The following is a 20,464-nucleotide window of genomic DNA, read 5'->3' as shown; positions in this document are numbered from 1 at the left end:
GAGACATCCTTTATGTCTTAAAAATGAAATAAAAATGCAAATAAGAAGATGCCTTTCAACTATTTAAAAATGCGACAGTACGTATTATAAATGGGGAAAGAACATCAGCAGTATTGGCTATAAAAAAGCAATTTTGTAGCTGGTTTCTTGAGCAAACATTGCGAGCCAGTTAAAGCATGAAATTTTATGGGTTATATCAAAAATAGTTTCATAAATATGGAAATGATTTTGACGTAAACCTATAGCTTAAAGTTTCGGTTAACACATATGTTTAACATGCATTAACACATCAACATATAATTGGTATCTAAATTTGACATTTAAACATTGAACATTAACATATACAAACACGGTAGCTAAAGTTTTTTCATTCATTTTTTTTTCAATTATAATTTTATCTGGGCGTGTGTGGTTTTAATTTTATACAAATATTATTAGGTGAAGTAATGTGTTCTTAATTTGTAGTTATTTCTCAAATTTCTACATATATAAGTTAAATAAAGAATAAAACGAAATTAGTTGCATACATTATAAGGTTGGAAGGGGCATATAGGAATTTGGAAGTATCTATCTATCTATCTATTATAAGAAATTGAAAGAAAACCTATCAGAATAATCAAATATTATAAAAACGTTAGGCTCTAATTTGAAGCAATAGAAATGGAGCATACGAAAGTGAATATTTTAAACAATATGCATGTCTTAGGTATATTAAAATGTAAAAGTATTAAACGTGAAACTATTTAATTAATGTTAAATAAAACATATTACGTATGGTACTTGTTTTAGATTATTTATAGTCGATGACATTTAAAATTTATTTATTTATAGCTTATGGTTAATTGTTAAGAAAAGTAAAGATGCAAGATACAATCCCTTCAATAATATGTCCTACCATTCAGTGATATCACTTAACAAAGAAGTAGATGGGTTGATGGATAAGTACAGGATGCCCATTGAGAGAATTTATAATTAAATTCGGATCGTCCAGCAACTCCAATGAAGGGAAGGTTTTTTTATTGAGACATCCAACATACCAGTTCAGTAGGCAAAGAAGCTTTTGCAATTAAAATATATTCTAGTTGCTATTCGTAAGCTGTGACCTTTTGGAAGTTTAAAGTACATTATTCGCTGACCACGAAAGGCTCCCAGTGATGCCCCAAAGAAGTAGATAAAAAATTTCATGAAACAGGATTTTGAATTCAAAGAACTAACGTCTACTCTTTCAATGGAGGAAGGTAAAGCGTGAACGCAATTCAGGTAATGCAGACCCACAACGTTATTTAAGTGCACATTAAGCCATTTGAGGTAAGGTTAGAAAATTCATTAGTGTAAACTTTAAAGAAATATAATTATGTTTTAAGATAAACTTACGCTAAAAGAATATTAGGTAATTACAGAATTTTTCCTAAGCAGCGTTGAATAATTAATATAATTTAATTCAATGACAAAGCCTGATTTTATTTAGAATTTTATAAAACAAGCAAAACTGCTGACATTGGACCTCAAGTAATTCAAAGGAGAGATAAATAAATAGTCTTCTACAATCATTTTCCTTTATTTACAACCTTTGAAACTTGAATTGTCCCAGTGGACACTCTGTACATTACATTAAAACTTATAGATACAACCTCTCAGTTTATAGGAAGGACTGTATGTTATAAATAAAAACAGCCGATAGTTTCATTGAACAATTCTGTTTATAAATAATATCTACCCTAAATCATGGATATTTAACACGATATATTTTAAGATTAAATACCATACCCTATTAGGTATAGTATTTAATATGTATTTATGGCATTTATGCCTACTAACATATTTATTAGTAGGCATAAAACTATATATTTACCTTGAATAAACTATCAGAAATTCAGGAAATAACCGTTTTATATAGTGAATAGAAATATTTTGGATGAAATTTTAGATAATTTTGGCATCATGCCATTCTATTTCATAATTTATGGAATATAGATATACCCATTGGGAAAAGATATTAAACATTCACACTAAATATACCTAACTAAATACCTGAAACCCACTGAAGGTAACATAGAAATGTATGCATATTAATAGAGATTTATAAGGCCTAAATAATACAAAATGTGATGAACGAATTTAAAACCTGAAACAAATTAGCAAAGAACTAATGGAGGGTGGATTGAAGGAGGGATACACACACACACACACATATATATATATATATATATATATATATATATATATATATATATATAAGGAATCGGGTGAAAATAAATCTAGAACACATTAATACATCTAACATTGTATTTTGTTTAGTTTTAGTTACGTAGTTTTGTTTATATATCTACAAAGTTTTTTTAATTTAATTTTTGTTTGAATCTGGTTCACCGTTTGTTTTTGATTATTAATTGATTTATTTATTAGTCGGTTTTTTATTTTAAGGGGTTAGTTATTGTGCTGTTATAGAAGGTGTTTTCAGGGACGTCTCAACCCAAATAGAGTCGCATACCCAATCGCTACTTTAATTCCATTTTTTTCCTCACGAACCTGACATGCTCAGCGTAATTGTTCATTGTGCAAAACCAACTATGCACATTACATTTAACCAACAGAAATACTGAAATTACTTTAGGATAATGGAATCCAACTCGCCAAATTTACGACATAATTCTATCTTTGTTTCACAGACACAGAACTTTTTAATAGTTATTTTTTCGTTCTCTTGGCAAAACATTTTTAATTTAAAACAAAATAAAGTTTTCTAAATAAAAGGTAGTTAAAATGTATTGATAATTAATGAAATATGCAATTAGTTAAATATAAATTAACATTACGTATTTTTTTTGATAAAATCACACATCTCGGCTTTAATGAGCTTGATTACAGACGTACATTTTTGATAATAAATAATCACTAACATAATGCCCGCTAATAAATTAACAATGAACTGTTTGGTTAAATATTTAAGGTATAGATACGCTAAAGTTGTAAAGCAATAACGTCAATATTTACAAATATGTTTCTGTTGGAAAAATTTCAAAACATACAACAAAATGTTTAAGTATCAAATGGTTTGTATTCGACTCTAGAGGATTGAGACTCAAAGTGGACTACAGCAACGGCTGGCTGTGTCATACATCCTAGTCATTTTTTTCCAAATCCACACACTCTAAATCTTCTACAGTCTTTTATTAACTCATATGTCACGGAAAACCTACCTGGGTCATATGTTCACTATCTAGCGGCAATACCCATTTTATATCCCATAGTTTTGTCATTTATCTCAATAGAATCCTTATTACGAACATATACTTTTAATTTATAGATCTCAAAACAAGAGAAATAATAAGTTAGAAGAACGACATTACTTAGAATAACATTTAAAACTCAATCAAAAATGTTTATAACTACTACTGATTAAAAAAATATCGAAATTTTTTTAAGCAATTCCCTGAAGTAGTTTGATGACAAGTTTTGTGAATTTGTTTTGAAATAATAGCTATTTGATTAGATAAAGATATTTATTAAATAATATTTAGGTGATTTGAACACATTCACTGCTGCCGATAGGCCTACGGACAGTATTTGCCATCACTTGTATTATAGTCACCGAAATTTAATAAATTGTTACTGGTAGTAAACGTGTAATCATACAAGATATTTTGGCTTTTATATTGGTTATAAATTAAGTAACGTGAAAAGAGAATCAATTAAATTATTAATTAAGTTGTAATATATACATTAAGGAGTTTTATTAGAAATAAAGAGTGAATTTAGTAAGCTTTTTTTAGTGTTAGCAATTAATAATTACGTCTGAACAACTCAGTGGGCACCAATTACTAAAAGTAGACGTATCAATTTAGTTGTTATTTACATTTCTTTAAGTTCTATTCAAACCCAACATAATTAAAAAGAAATCATCAGAAAATAATAACAAAATGCCTTAATAGGGATTTACAAAAACTTTTTCTATATATCACCGATATATAAGACTTGCTTCAGTTTGTTTGTCAGCTTTTCATAGAATTCGAGAAATTTTAATAATTAGAAGAATTGTTATAAAGTCAACTAGTTATGTGTAGATGACATACTATAATTATCAATTATACTATAAAACTATTTTAGCTTTTAAAGAGAATTAAGTTCAGATTTAAGTAAAACTTCATGCAAACGTTTAAGAACCCGTCAAGCTTTCGGACCATTGTCTGAAGATTTCACATCGAAAAAAGAATGAAAAGAATCATAAAAGATCCCGTTAAAGTTAAGCGATCGAAAGTTAAGGAAAAAGGAATTCAGAGTGTTTTTGAAAAGGGCTGAATTCACGAATCATTAGTTTACAAAGTACGCGGTTTCGACAATAAAAGGTTTTCTTTTTACAGTTTGACGGAATATTTTGCCTACAGACCTAGTTATATCTATATTTTATCGATTTCTTGTCCTCCGATAATATAAATTTTATCGGTTTCTCATTGTTATAACATCGTTACAACTATTAACCTGCTAAATTGGCTGTTTTATTTTTATTCGAGATAAAGGACATTCATTTTTAAGTTATTTTCTTCCACATTTAGTCAAGTAAAGCAACAGGTTTGTCGAACAGTTTTTCGAGAGGATATTCGATACAGAAAAGGGCCCGATAGCTCTATTACAGTTTAGAGTGGTGCATTGCTCTTTTGTGGGTTAGAAACATGGCAAAGAATTATCAATCTTATATGAAATATAACATAATATATATAGGTTTTCTAAATTATCATTTCCTGATGTTAGATTGAAATTGCCGACCTTCAGAGAGTCGTAAAATATACAAGAAAGTGTTAAAAAGTTGGAGAAAGTACATGTTATCATGTGCATTGTTATATATGATCACATATTGTTATAAAAAACGTTTTTCTTGCTACAAGTAACAGTATTGAGATAAATAAATAATGAAATGATTTTAGAGGATTTCCGTATGCAAATACAGGAATATACTTCGGTATGGCACTTCGGCAGAAACGAGCAGAACTTTGTATGAGAATCGAAGAAATACGGTTGCTTGGACGACAATCCGAATTGTTACTCTACAAAAAACTGTTATTGTATAATCAAATTTTGGCTTCGAAACTTTTTTTACATTGTGTGCGCCTACAGTATGTAATTACGAGATTGCACAAAGAAATGTGCATTGTTATATATTATCACATATTGTTATGAAAAACGTTCTTCTTGCGACAAGTAACAGTATTGAGATAAATAAATAATGAAATGATTCTAGAAGATTTCCATATGCAAATACAGGAATATACTTCGGTATGGCACTTCGGCAGAAACGAGCAGAACCTTGTATGAGAATCGTAGAAATATGGTTGCTTGAACGACAATCCGAATTATTACTCCAAAATAAACTTATTATATGACCAAATTTTGGCTTCGAAACTTTTTTTGCATTGTGTGGGCCTACAGTGTGTAACTACGAGGTGGCACAAAGAAATCGAATTAGATTTCGAAAGAATTATTATTAAAATCGTCCACAAAGGTCTAAGGGTAACAACGACAAATGAAAAAATTAAGCTATTTTCGAAAGAACTCTAAGTGAAACTGCATGAACATATAAACAAACTACTACACTGTGACAAATTGTTTTGAATTAGTATGGTATATTTAAGATATGTGTAAAAACTATGCTGTATTTTAAATTTACATGGAATGCACTAGTATAAGTACATCCATCAAACGCTAATTTAAGAACAATATTAAGGAAAAACAACAAGATAGTGAAAAATTAGTTGTTTAGGTGCTTTTGAAATAAAAAATATTCTTAGTTAATAATCTAGTTACTTACCCAACATGTAATAAAATAATTATTGGTCTATTAAATATTGTTTCTGTTATAAAATTTTGTTTTGTTTGAAATTTATGTTCTTAAGAAAGTTATATTATTGACGATGACATAATGATCTTCAGTAATTGATATGCCATATTTAACTAATTTTTGATATACGTTTTTACCATTTTTAAACACTAGTTTATAATTAATTCTGCGAGATATTTAATAGATACAGTGAATATAAAATAGATAAATTGTAATTGTAAGCATAGTATGGTGATTCTAATACAGATAACAAAGAAGGTTTTCCTCAAAAGAAAATGTTCGAAATATTCATTCAAATATTCAAAGCAAAATAAATTTGATTAATTTGTGGATATCATTGAAGGATATTATCTGAAATAAATATGCGCATAATTTTGGATAATGATGCATTGAAATCGCAAAATCCAACAAAACCACTTAAAATTAAAGCACAGCACACACCTACATCAGAAATATGGAATTGATCAATAATTCGTTTTATTTGATGATACATTCACAATGTTATTATGTAACTTGAAGGTCTATGTTACTATGTCGAATAAATTAATATATACGCACATACAGCTGTTTTAAAATCATATATCCATTTTATATGCTAATAAATTGCGTTAATTTTTAGTCCAATAAAACAACAGACAATATTGCATTGTTAAATCAAAAATAACAGATAAAATATACCACGTGGCATATATATTACATACCATAAAAAATCATGAAAGTAATGCTGTTTTAGATTGGTATAAATATTTGCAGCGTGGGCACAACAAAAATGATATAATAATCAAAATGTTTTATATAACTAAATAGATAATAAGATAATTCTTTAGAAACCCTGCGATCTAATTAATAATGACACTCTTTATCCCAAAATAATAAACTTGTCAAAAATAGAAATATATAACATTGCAATTACTTTCCAGGCGATCTAACATATTATTAAAGACGCTAGATATATTTATTGTTAGAAAATAAAATACACTCTTTCGGACAATATCAAACGAGTAATATCGGAGAAAGATAAAAACTTCAGCACAAACACCATAAACTAAAAATAAAAATAACAATCTCTTCGTTAAAAAATTCTACACCACTTCCAGCGTTTGGTCATTTATGTAGAAAAATAAATATCGATTCTATATTCGGGTCAAAGAAAGTGTCTCAATTTTTGCCAGTTTTCTATCGAGAACAATAAAAATGTCCAATTTTATTTAAAAGGGTAGAAAAAAATATACCTAAATATAAATATAAAATGATTCTGTTTTATCGTTTATTTTTTAGACTATAAAGTTATTTAGATGCGTAGAGCAATCAACGAAAATTTGTTAATATAATTTATTATAAAATTAAAATGTATATATTTCAGAATGTGTTTTAATATTTTTTCTTATATTTGGGTTGTAAGTTAATTTTAAATGATTTACAGTAGGTATCGTAATTTATATTATATAGAATGTTCTTTATGTCATTTCTATGTTATTTTGCTTAAATGTACAGAATATATTTTCTCAGATGCGAGACATAAGTCGAATTACAAGCTAACAAAAGACCATTTTTACAATTTTTATTTTTCCTTTTTACTTAATTCAAAGAAGTCATCTTTTCGATACAACTGGAAGTGCTTCTTTCATCCAATTAGGTATTGTTCCAACCTATGCAACATAATCTGAGGGAGCAACATTCTCATTTTTGAGGATACATAATTTGGATGCTGTCAAAGAAAACAAGAAAAATATCATACACAATTTTCCGGAAAACATCAATTTATAAAAAATATAATATATAAAATATATTATGACGCTTATAAGTTATAATATATGTGCCTGTTGAAGTAATTTAACTTCCACATATGCATAATTTAATTATTTAATAACATCATAATGAATTCATCATTATGATTCTGCAAATTTGACCGTAAAGTTAATAGGAAAACGTTGGTGTTCATTATTCACACTATCCTCACCCTATATTAGGGTTTCTACATCCCATGAATAGAATGAGGCTGATAAAGTGGGGACTATATATTTATAATAAGCATATAATCTTTTGTTAACATCATATTATTATAAACAATCCCAAAAACTTGTCATCAAACAGGTCCAATTATAAAATCACCAATCTAATTATCTACAAATATCATCGAGTTATATTAAATCAAATCAAAACTAATAGTGTATAGTCAAAAAAACTACAGGTTTTAAACTGGATACACTACTGGATAGCAATAAAAACAATCAAACGTACCCATTCATTCAGAATTGTTTAAGCAGATCAATGCATAAACCCAAATTCGTATATGATTTTTCTAAGTTTCTAAAATTCTTGTATCCAGTGATGTATTAAATGATAAAAATGTAATATAAATATGTAATTTTTCAATTCAATATTACTGTGAAAATGTATAGACTCACTTAGAAGCTAGTATATATTTAGATTAGTATATAACAAATAAATCTATATTGGAAGAGTATATGTGTACGATAGATTTTAACTTATTATATCTACATTGTTTAAAAATATTGTAGATTGTATATTTATTTGTTAAAAATTACTGAATATATTTTATGTTTAGTGTCACTGCTATGGATAAGCTTGGGCCAACCATCATGGTACTGAAGTTAAAAGAAAAATCAAAGAAATATTGTGAACTCAGCTCTTCAGTCTCAAAACAAGTTAATATACAAAAAGCGACCAAGAAAATGCTAGGAGTTTTTTAATATACGAAAAGGTGTTTCTTCCTGGATTACCCTCGAACTGGTACAATAATAAATTGAGATTATTATTTGAAACTTATGGACCAATTGGATGAAACTTGCGATAAATATCAGGTTTGCAAAAAAAAATCAAAAATGTCTAAAGTTATTGAGTTGAAGTACCAGCAATGTCGCCAGATTTAACCCCATCTGACTTCTCATAATTTAAAAAATTCCTTCGCTTTGTATTGGATTATTTTCATTGAACTAAGAAGTGATAGATGTCGTATTTTGTATGTACTGCTGTAGTGGTATGGTGCTCAAATTGGAAGACTGCTGGAATAAATATTGTTGAAGGAAATAAGTTGAATGAAATTGTACTGGAAAATTAAGTTATTTTTGTAGGTATAAAATATTGTTTATTTCTGCTCTATTTACTAAAAATTATTGAACAATTTAGTAATAATATTATATAATTTCATTCATTTACTTTTATTTTGAACAATTGTTGGTAATAATTATGGTGATATTTTATTTAGAGTGTTAAGATAATGATATGGTCTATATTATTTCGCAGTATATTAATAGAAAAATGGTTCAGTATTTTAATATATCACTGTATCCAAGAAAATAATCACAAGATAATACAATATCAAACAATTCTAGATATAATTTTCCTATTTTTATGGTGTTACTTTATATACACAGTGTTATAAATTATTTCCACATTACTTGTGTAATATTAAAACCCTGTGAATTTGTTCTTTCTTATCGATTAAAAATAATGTATTCGATATATACTAAATAGGAAAGAATCATCTGACGTGTAACGAAAAATAAAGCATGCTTTTTTCATTTAATTGTACCTAAAATTGCCTAAATAACTACTACTATTTAACGAATTTATCACTATACTTGTTACCTATTATACATAAGAACGTCAGGCTTCCATAGTTTGTTTGGTGTTATTCTTAGATCCTTGACACCTCCAAATTCAGTTTCGTTCCATTGTAGATTGTAATCGGTCCATTCCTGAAACAAAAATTTATATCTATCACCGAAAAATAATGTATAAAATAACCGTGTAAATATAATTCCGCCTATTCTAAAGTATACACTACTAATGCCTTTATATTTTTTAACAATAACCATTATAAATCCAAAACCAACCAACTTGTATATATATAACTTCATAAATAATGATTTTAGTGGTTTATATATTACAATTTTGACCCAGAGAATACAAAGTAAATAACCAAACACCAGGATGAGGAGAAATAACCACCAATTCACTGACTATACTACACTAAATTACTATTATGTATGTATCTTGAACAGCTATATTTTATTCTATGTCTATTACAAATGATTTAGATATTTCTCTACATAAAATAACAATTCTTCATTTATATACAGGCTATTAATCACTACTATACACCCAATACTGTTAATCATGGAAAGCTCAAAATTGCATTTTCGATATTCATTACAGAGGACGCGGCTTAGAACAATATGGCGGAAGCTCCACAAAGCTAATTGTCATGGAATGTCTGCGATTGTGAAACCCTTTATAATGAATGCCAACGCTAAGCTCGGAAAGAACTGTTGTAACAGTTGATCATTGGAAGCATGTGGTATGGTTCGATGAATCATCGCTTACATTTTTTCCTACAAACGATCGGGTTTATGTATGGAGAACCTCAAAAGAAACCTCCGATCAGGACTGCCTTCTTTCTACAGTCTAGCATCGAGGAGGTTCGGTTATGATATGGGTGACAATGTCGTATATATATACAACCAAAAATATTCAACTTTGGTTTAAAGAAAATCTGAATTGAATCCTTTGTACATTTATTGTTTGATTTGAAGAAATCAAGGAGAAATCAGAAAAAATGTATGGTTATGCTGCTTTAAATTGGTGATATTTATGTCATTTGCCATGGAAGTTGACGATTGACGAATGACGCCAAAAAACATTCAGAATTTACGTTAAATGATGAAGTTCCACAAATCATAGAAAATTACTAAAAATGTCATTTCGCTTCATTGTCGCGGTTTAATTGCTTGCCACTTAAAAGAATTTTAGAAGAGTTTTCTGTGGCGTGTTGTGACACATGGACGGTGGAATGGTCACATGGCATGGTCTTTCTATGCATATGTCAATGCATCCATATGCATAGATTAACAAAGTGAACTGTATTACGGGCAACCCAAAACTATCGAGCTAGAAGCAGTAGCAAAGTGGACACGTCTGGAATGACAAGGCTTGGCCACGCGTTGTAGGAATTACGAAGACTTCACCAGACATAGCGTTTTCTGATTGTCATTTCATATTGATGCACCATGGCTTGGTTTGTACGCGATTTGTCGAAGAAGTGCGAAAGTGATAGATGATCGGATCGTTGCCAAATTAACATCATTTTTCCGACACGATATAGGCATATTATCAGAAAAATGGAGAAAAGTTATAGAAAATAAGGGAAACTCAGAGTTATTTAATCCTAATATGGTTTGGCTGACATGCGAAGTTTCTGACGCTCTCGGGCTAATACGCTGGGTAGAATACTATTTGCGTAATGCCGTTTGTAAGGAAAAAAGTTTAATTTTGTATTATTAAAGATGAACAAAGAAGATGAGGACCAGTAGGTTCACTACATCCATAATATGCTCTTCGTTGCTCCAAGATTCGCCAAGTCCAGTTCGCTGTTGGTTGGTATCAGAAAGGTTGTTATGAATTACCTGTCCAAATGTATTTGAAGTGGGTGGTAAAATACAATAGCAGAATAAACATCATAAGATCCTTTTGTAAGATGAGACTACAAGATTATATTTTGTTAAACTTAAATGAACATTTCAAAGAAATGTAGCACTAAAACTCATAAAGTATTTTTCCAGAAAAGTGATAATCCGCGTTGACAATTCACCGTATTTACCAGGTATTCTCTCTCTTGATTAGATCTTCTTTCGACTGATACAACTTAGTTTTGCTTGAATAAGTGTTCTATCTTTATTAAAATACATAGTTTTTTTTTTAATTTACAAAATTATTTGAAAAATCCTTTAAATTTAATTTCGAATCCACGGATAATTAATTTAAAAGATTAGTTTTATATGCTGCTAAACTAGATAAAAATCCATAAATAGTAAAACTGGAAATGAATATTCTACCACCGAATTCACCATGCATGGTACCTTGAGAATATAATATTTTGTTCTAGTCGTCACAGTCACCTTTAGAATTCACATATTCACATATGGAATGTATTGAAATTTGGCTGAATAATTGAATCAAAATTTATTACACTATGGCAATATATAAATTGCATGAAAGGTGGACCAAGATAGTAGATTAAGATGAAATATGTAGGAATGTTTGTCGGGTCGATCAGTCGGTCGAAACGTGTGGCTGCCGCTGCGATTATTTGTCAGAACACTCACTACTATTTTTGGAAGGAATTTGCACGAGAACTGAAAACACTGGTTGAAGAAATACTGTTAAATGTTAAATGATAAATGTGGTGGACGGGAGAATTGAAAGGATATTAGGTTAAATAGAGGAAGTACGGTAGCGCTGTGGAAGTGGTATTACAAGGGGATGGAGAAAAAAAAGAGAGCGAGACGTCGTCGTTAGGGTCTTTTATAGCCTGGAACTGCATGGTACCAATCCACCGGCGTTGCCAAACTTTGTACTTGTTGATGAATTCGTGGTGACCTAAAGGGTCGTGGCATTCGCCACAAATATAATTGAGTCTTTATTTTATTTAAATTTTATTTTACCGTATAAGCAAGCAAAGCTATTTTATTATTATTGGAAAGTTGCATACTGTAGACTGTACGCCAGTAACTAGGTTAGATGACACCGGATGTCTTAACAATATGCCGAATCCAGATAAATCCTTGTTTGTCAAAGACATTTATTTAGAAATGTATAACGAAATAAATAAGAATACTTAATATAAAGTTTTTTTTCAAATAAAACATTTTTTCCATTTATGTTCCATTTATCAAGAGTCTTTTATTTAACAAAATGGTGGACTTATATTTGTACATATAATATATTAAATTTATAAATTATAATTTGAAATAAACCTGAAAATGTATAGTTCGCAATTCTTATCAACAATATTTTATCTTTGTCGTCAGCAAAAAAGCGAAATCCAACGATGTAGTTTCTTGTTATAAAAAGAATGGTATTTTATGTTTGTTTTGCAAAGAAATATTCGGTCGTGTGCACTCCATGAGTTCACATATATCCGGAGCGATTTAAGAAGGGTACGTGTTAGTGTTAGTGTTTGTATAGTATTGTATAATAAGAACGAAATTTGAGGTAAGAATAAGTCTTTATTTTCGCTTTTTAATATCTCTCATTTTTAATTGGTATTTCAAGACGTAATAGTATGTCCTGCTTAATTTATAAAAATACATTTTACATTTATGTATAAGTATGATATTTGAGTTAAAAACGCATTATATAATTGAAAAATATATAAATAATAATATTATATATAGGGATAATTTTTTGAGACATAGTTATAATATACCTGTCAAATTTATGAATTGATTTGTTTGTTTATTGATATTTAGGCTGGGAGTATTGATTGTTAAATATTATGTCTCGGTTCTAACCATGTCTCGTTCGAATCCTGCTCTGGGCATAGATATTTGAAAGGCAAAGCTAATTTTAAGGAAGCTGTGTAAGGCCGGATGTTTTCTGAGATGATCTTTAAGTCAATTACTCGGCAGTTAATTTGCTTCACTAATTGCAAGAGACCCATAAAGTGTTAATGGAGGGTAATTGGTGGTCAAGATCTGTGGTTCGAATAAAGGTGATATTGACTTTAATACAATCTTTAAGTATATTTAGTTGCATAATAAATGTTTTCGTTTAATAAGAAAACCATGATTTTCTGAATTTAAATACGTTACAAATATGTTTTATTATTAAATACATTTGTTGCACTGATTTTCTAAATTATATATTGCATCCCTCAAGTAAGAATCCGAAATTCTTTATTTCTTCTTTATTTCATGAAAGTCAATTCATAAGCATATGTTTTATTTTATGAACCACATATGAACAATCAGAAGCTAATGAGAGTTAAATCTGACGAATAGGTTGGATTTTTTTCCTACGTTACTTAGGAATTAAAAGATTTTTGTGTTATTTTGATCATACATTTTTTCTTTCTGTAAACCAGGTATTTTCTCATTGATCATGAGATCCAACTAGTGCAAAAATGTTAATTAATATTTCTTTTGTATTTTATGCCAAATATTTTTCAGCAATTCCTGAATCCTAACTCATTTCGAAGTCGAAATAATTTCTGTTCCTTATCCAGAGTGAAGAAATAGTGTACAAAATTCTTTTAGAGTTGCGGTGTAATGTGGTTTTTTCCATTATTAAATTAGTCAATGGGCTTAGAACCTTTTGAAATCCAAATTTTCAGAGAGAGTATTCTGTTTAATGAAAATTGAAAATGAAATACCGAACAATTATTATATATAACAACCGAACACTATGTTAATAATAATTCATAATCATTTTGATAAAACACATTAAAAAAGAAGTGGAACTTGTTTGTAATTGTTATAATACAATTTTGAGATAAAAATATATACATCAAAGCATATAGCAATATGGTAAATAATCAGGAATATACATATAAATGGTTTTGTGATAATTATAATAAAACATTACCCATATTCATGTTCATGATGTAATAGGAGTTAATATTACTGAAATATTTTAGTATTTATTAATTAAATATAATTGGATATTGGTTGGTTAGAGTTATTTGTATTTTAAGATGTAAAGGGAAAATTTAATGTAAAATACGGTATTATATTGGATTGTGTAAACAGAATTAAAATTATAAATTAGTCCCCTCATTATTTAATATGAATCCAAATACTAATTCGAATAAGCACTGTATTTTATATACCGGTTATTTGGACAGAGACAATTAAACAAAATAAAATTAATATTAGTTTTTTATCAAAATAACTTGGATTTGAACAGATGCAATTAATATATTTGAATTTTTCATTTAAAAAGTTTATAATAAATAATTCTAATATTTAAGAAGTATATATACTTTGATAAGTTTTATTAGATCACATTTCAGATGTGACTGGTTTTTTCTTCAACGCCTCATTCAAATGATCATATGAATGAAATCAATACATAGTATAAAACAAAGTCGCCTTTTCTGTCCCTATATCCTTATGTGCACTTAAATCTTTAAAACTACGCAACGGATTTTGATGCGGTTTTTTTCAATAGATAGAGTGATTCAAGAGGAAGGTTTATATGTATAATACATGCATAATATACTAAGGCAACATTGCTAATTTTAGAGGTTTCTAACGTGATGTCGTAAATTAACCTATTTTTTAGGCTTATTTAGCAATTAGCAAAAACGCTGCCTAACCCTACGAGTTAGAGCAAATCAATGTACTACAGTATTGTACACCATAAAAAGGTCTACAAAAAAGTCCGCGATGGTATATGTTTATCTTTTAGGGATAACCCACATTAACCATTTTTATTGTTTACTTTTTACGTGAGAAAATGGCTTATTTACGAAGCTATTTTAAGCAATACGGCATTAATCCTTATCGAATTAAGTACCTTAAATACAGTGTGCAATTAATATAGATCAATATGGTTCCTTACAGCATGTAAATCAAACAAATATTTTCGGAGATATTACAAATTTAAAATTTGCGTTTAAAAATGTGTAATGTAATAAAAATTGTATGAATTTAGATATTCCAAAGATAGCAGGAAATCTTCATAGTAAGTATAGGGGAAGAGGAATTGTTTTACTCCAAATTTAATGCGTGCAGGCCAAGGGCAGTAATGAATGAACCAAAAATACTGGATCGATTTTAATCATGTTTTCATTGAGTGACATAGGCATATATATTTTATGCCCGTGCAAAGTCGGAGCGGGCCGCTATGTTTTTATATACAACGTTCATGTTTTTTCTGTAGTGTATTTAATTTAGTATCAGCATTGCACCCGTGCGAAGCCGGGGCGGGTCGCTAGTATAAGATAAATAATAAATAATCCAAAAAGCGCGCTAAAAACTTACCAAAACCAACAAATGATGAAATGCAAAAATGATGCTTATGAAATGGTAAGTGACGTCACTGTTTCGTAGCGCTTTTGATTGGTGTTTGACTTAACATTTCAAATTTTGAAATTTTGTGTTATTATTTTTGGTAAAATCTTAGTAATCCTACTTTTGATTTTAAAATAAGTATATTTGTAATAATCTCTCTATAGTATATTATTATTATAAATCAATATTTTTGTGATTTTTTATTACGACCTTCTGGCCTATTAGCGTTGGGAACTATTGACTGAAAACTACTATCCACTGTTTAGTAATTGACTACTTTTTACTATCGACTGTTTCAGTTACTATTTTAGTTCCCACTAGTTTCATTTGACTGACTTTTTTAACGTTGTGGTTTCGGCGTCCTAGCGGTGACCTTGAAAATAATGTGCCGACTTTATGCTTACATAGATTTATATGTAATGTATATGGTTTTATGTTTTGTTTATAGTATGATTGTATATAGCAATACATTAATATAGCAGCATTTTGAAACTATTTTTCAAGATTATTTATTAACGTAATAGGGTAAAAAGAAGAAGATTTTGATAAATAAAAGTAAATTGGTAATAGTAAAGTAATTTTCACTATATTTATGTTAATTTGGCAACTATTAGGTCTTTTTTGATTAACGTTTTTGAAGTCTCTTAATTCTTTTGTATGCTAAAACTTCTTTCATTCAAGTTTAAAACAAATAATAATCTAAAAATAATCCTGATTAACGATAAATATAATTAGTATTGTATTTAAGAAGGGTGCGATGGTTGAACGGTTGATACAGATTGATTGAGAAAATACGATACAAATATTTAGTGGTCATTACTCCATTCCTCTTTACAATCAAATTAAATATATAAAATATAAAAATAATTTTACATCATTCAAGATGAAACTCTTATTTTGAACGTATTTTATTCCAGCAATTATATCTTTCCATTTCTATCCAAAGAAAGTTCGAAAAGGAATACATACATCTCCGTCCCACTTACGGAACGGTTGAAAAAAAGTAAGCCCATGTTGGAATGAAATAGAAATAAACCAATTACTTTTACTATATTATGTCATTGGTATTTTCCGAATATTCAAATACGAATAAATATATTTGGGATCATTATTCCATTGCTTTTTATACACTGCCATTTGCCAATTTAAAATTATTTCTAATGAACTGATTTGTACAGTACAGAGAATCAATCGATTATCTCCGCCCTTGCCTCTCTCAAAATTAGTACAGGAAGGTATTCGTAGAACTTGCCTATTATGACGAATAGAAAAACAGTCGAAACCTGCATTTAAATGAAACAGTAATGACTATTTTCATTCACTAGTTTTTTAGCTATCAAGTAGTTTGACTGCTTTGAGACTATCGATTGTTTCGACTATTTTTAGTCGATAGTTCCCAATGCTAGTCATAATATAGTAGACACTACGGATGAAAATTTCACTTAGTTTAAGTTAATAAACAATTCAAATAAACAAATTTGATGCACTATCCATCGCTAGTGACATTACGCCATAGAAGCACTTATTTTTTGTCAATATGTTTCTAATGTCAATTCGGGTAGAAGCTATTTTCCCATTTTTGACAACGCATCACATTCATATGCCTGAAAATAGTTTGAACTGCTAAGCGGTCTGAAAGTTCTTTGGTCGTTTGAGGTACATTTTCGTCTAATAAATCTTGCAATACATTGTATAATTAAACTTTTTTGTTTCTTCAGGCTGTTCTATGGCATCAGCACTGATTGATGAAAAGCACCAATTTTAAATTGTTGAATATTTTAAATCAAACAGTAATAGTAATGAATGTCGAAAATGCAATTCATTTATGTAGAGAAATATGAAAACTATCAAAATTAACAGTTATTTACATTTATCCTTCTATTTCTAGTGTTTTTTTTTCTTATTAATTTTTACATCATGAGTATTTCTAACAAAATGTTATATTATAAATGTTTAATATTTAATACATAATTTTTCAACGGACAAGGAACTATGTATATTATTATAGCCACTCTTTTTCTCCCTTTTCTGACTTTTAAAGCTTCTCATAGACAATCTTGTTTAAGGTATCCAGATCCAGATATAAAATATCCCATAAATATAGAGCTACTGCTCAACCAAATCCTGAATCATCCAATAGAATAAGTGATGACTTTTTTCAACGCTTAGTTCTAACGTAACAGTTGTAATGATTCGTGATGTTCTGTAATATTTCGATTCAGTTTGAGCTTCCATTTTTTCATTTTTACACTATTTTACTTACTAGGCTTTGTCCCTTATTTCAAAGTTACTATTTCTTTAAAGTGAAACAGTAAAACTAAATGTAAAAGGTATATGCTAGTTTTTTAGAGGCGACGCACTGCAATATAGCATAAGTTATGTTGTTTTTTACAAAACCCTCAATATTAATTCACAGTCCTAGTTTTCTTTAATATTTCCGAGTCGAACAACACTTTGTTTGACATTTATTAATTAAATATCATCGAAATATTATGGACCGAAGTTATTTGATCAAAATATTTAAGAATGGAAAGGGAAAATTTAATATAAAACATAGTATTATATTAAATTGAGTTCAGTAAACGGACTTAAGAGTATAAATTTACCAGTCCCTTCATTATTTGTTTGAGCCGAAATATTAATCCGAATAAAGAACTGACAAGACAGTTATTTATACAAAGAAAGCCAATTAAATAAAATAAAGTAAGGAAATCATAAAATTAATATTATGGTTGTTTTTTTCGTTGTTTAATGATTGTAATATTTAATATTACAATATTTATCTGGATCATATTATTGCAATTATAATTTGAAATGACGAGATATTAAAGATTTAAATTCGAATATAAAATGTTTTTAACGAAATGCTTTTTAATTATATGAATTTAGTAAAATATTGTTTGTATTTTATTGTATCGTTTCGGTTGAAATGTCTATTTTATTGATGAAATTCATGATGAGACGGGTTAACCAAATATACAGAGACCAAAACGTTAAAATATATTATTCAGATACTTCCTTCGGTATATATCAGGCTTTTGATAAGATATGAGACGCTTGTATGTCAAAATAAAGAGACTCTCCCCTTCTCCATTTTCGCATTTTGAAAATATCCCTGACGGACAGACATTTTATAACAAGGTAGTAAATATACTCAAAATGTTGTCAGATATTTAGCCTTTGGTCCTATATTTTAAGACTACTTCTTTTAATATTGATGTGCGTGGTATTCATAGTAAATATTGTTATTGCAATCATATATATTGAGGTTATAATCTGTCAATGTAGAGCACAAAAAATTATATGTAAAATTATATGTTTGTAATTTACCAAAATGGGACAATTTTGTTGAATGGCATAGCCAGTCATTAAAAAATGGACTTATCAGTGGAAATCGGTATCAGAACTCACAGCTTAGTTAGTGAATACCTTCGGTTAGTAGGTTAACTAGGTACTTTTGGAATCTAGATGGCAAATTATAGTAGGTAAAAGATCAAACGTTTTGGATTATGCAAAGAATTGACTGCATACTTAGCATATCAACGACATACGCTTGCATTTGATTGTTTATTACTGATTATTGTTCGTGTTAACAAGAAATAATCAGGTAGATTTTACGTATCATAAAGATCATCATCATACTGAGTTACTCTTTCTATCATTAAAGATTAAATATATTTGTTAATTTTTTAGTATTGTAGCCTAATTGGTATTAAAATTAGAGTCAACTGTGGAAAAATCGCAAATTGTTTGTGGATAATTATCAAGTACTTGCATGAATTCTTTTTTTTTTTTACATTAAAAAAGTATTTTTTAAGAAACATTGGTACAATATATATTAGTCAAAATATTTTCCATCATTTCCTACAACTTTTTCCGATCTTCTGACCATATGACGATACGAAATGAAAAGAACCATGTAGGCTTGACAGTGATCCAATCGTGAATCCATTTTCGCGTTTCTTCAGATTTTCAAAACCATCTGCTAGCGAAGCCATGCTGCATCGATTTTAGAAAGTCTTAATGAAAGCCATAACTTATGGCTAATCCATAATCCAAGGCTGGATATTATCGTAGTAGACTATTCATTACCAGATGTTCAAACGGTTCGAAATTTTCATAAGTTTTCATTCTTCAGTCAATTAGTGTGGTAGTAAATTTTTAATAATTTTGGATTTTCTCATTGCATGTAAACGCTTGGAAACAGTTCGCCTACTAGGCCCTTTAAAGGTATTCTTTATCTTGTGGTCCGATAGACCATTATTTGCCATTAACATCATAATTACAATTTTATATCGTTGAAACCAAAACCAACAACTGAAAGTGTTTGTGTATCTTTGACAGCAGATAACAGGAAATCACAAAAGTAATAAATGTTGAAAATACAATTCTGAACGTTCCATCTTTATATACTGAATAACCCAATAAGATTAAATGGGTAGGTAGAAAAATATCAAGTAGTAGTACTCCTAAGTATCAGTAGTAGGTTTTAAAAAAATATATTTCGAATCAAAATAAAAATTCAAGCCCCTAATATTTCTCTGGCACATGAGTATAAATCTACAGAAATAGCAGTGAATATCAAAAACTGCCAAGTCCCACAGACAGATGGTTACAAATATCTTGGCAACCATTTCGATAGACGTCTAACGTGGAAGTAGAATGAAACATAATATATTCACGAAACGTAAATAACTTTGACAATTAATTTAATATTTTATACGGCATTCATTTACCTTGGCTTCGCAGAGGAATTAATTTAAACAGGTATTAAAACCGTCCTCGTCTTCCACACGAAGCAGCGCAGTTGAAT

The 20,464-nt window shown here is 28.9% G+C and overlaps 1 protein-coding gene across 5 annotated transcripts in view; it reads right to left on the bottom strand.

The window, feature by feature from the left end:
* nAChRalpha6 (nicotinic Acetylcholine Receptor alpha6) overlaps positions 1 to 20,464 on the bottom strand; it is a 164,027-nt gene that overhangs the window by 41,454 nt on the left and 102,109 nt on the right. For all 5 annotated transcript variants that reach the window (XM_076404943.1, XM_076404945.1, XM_076404944.1 and 2 more), the window contains exon 4: positions 9,446 to 9,555. In XM_076404943.1, the coding sequence (XP_076261058.1) occupies positions 9,446 to 9,555 (110 nt within the window). The remainder of the gene's footprint in view (positions 1 to 9,445; positions 9,556 to 20,464) is intronic.

The sequence above is a fragment of the Rhynchophorus ferrugineus genome, unplaced genomic scaffold (assembly GCF_030347505.1).
Source record: "Rhynchophorus ferrugineus isolate W39M unplaced genomic scaffold, kcgeb_rfMv2 rfM5, whole genome shotgun sequence".
In the NCBI taxonomy this organism is placed as follows: domain Eukaryota; kingdom Metazoa; phylum Arthropoda; class Insecta; order Coleoptera; family Curculionidae; genus Rhynchophorus; species Rhynchophorus ferrugineus.
This window is presented reverse-complemented; position numbering and strand designations above follow the sequence as displayed.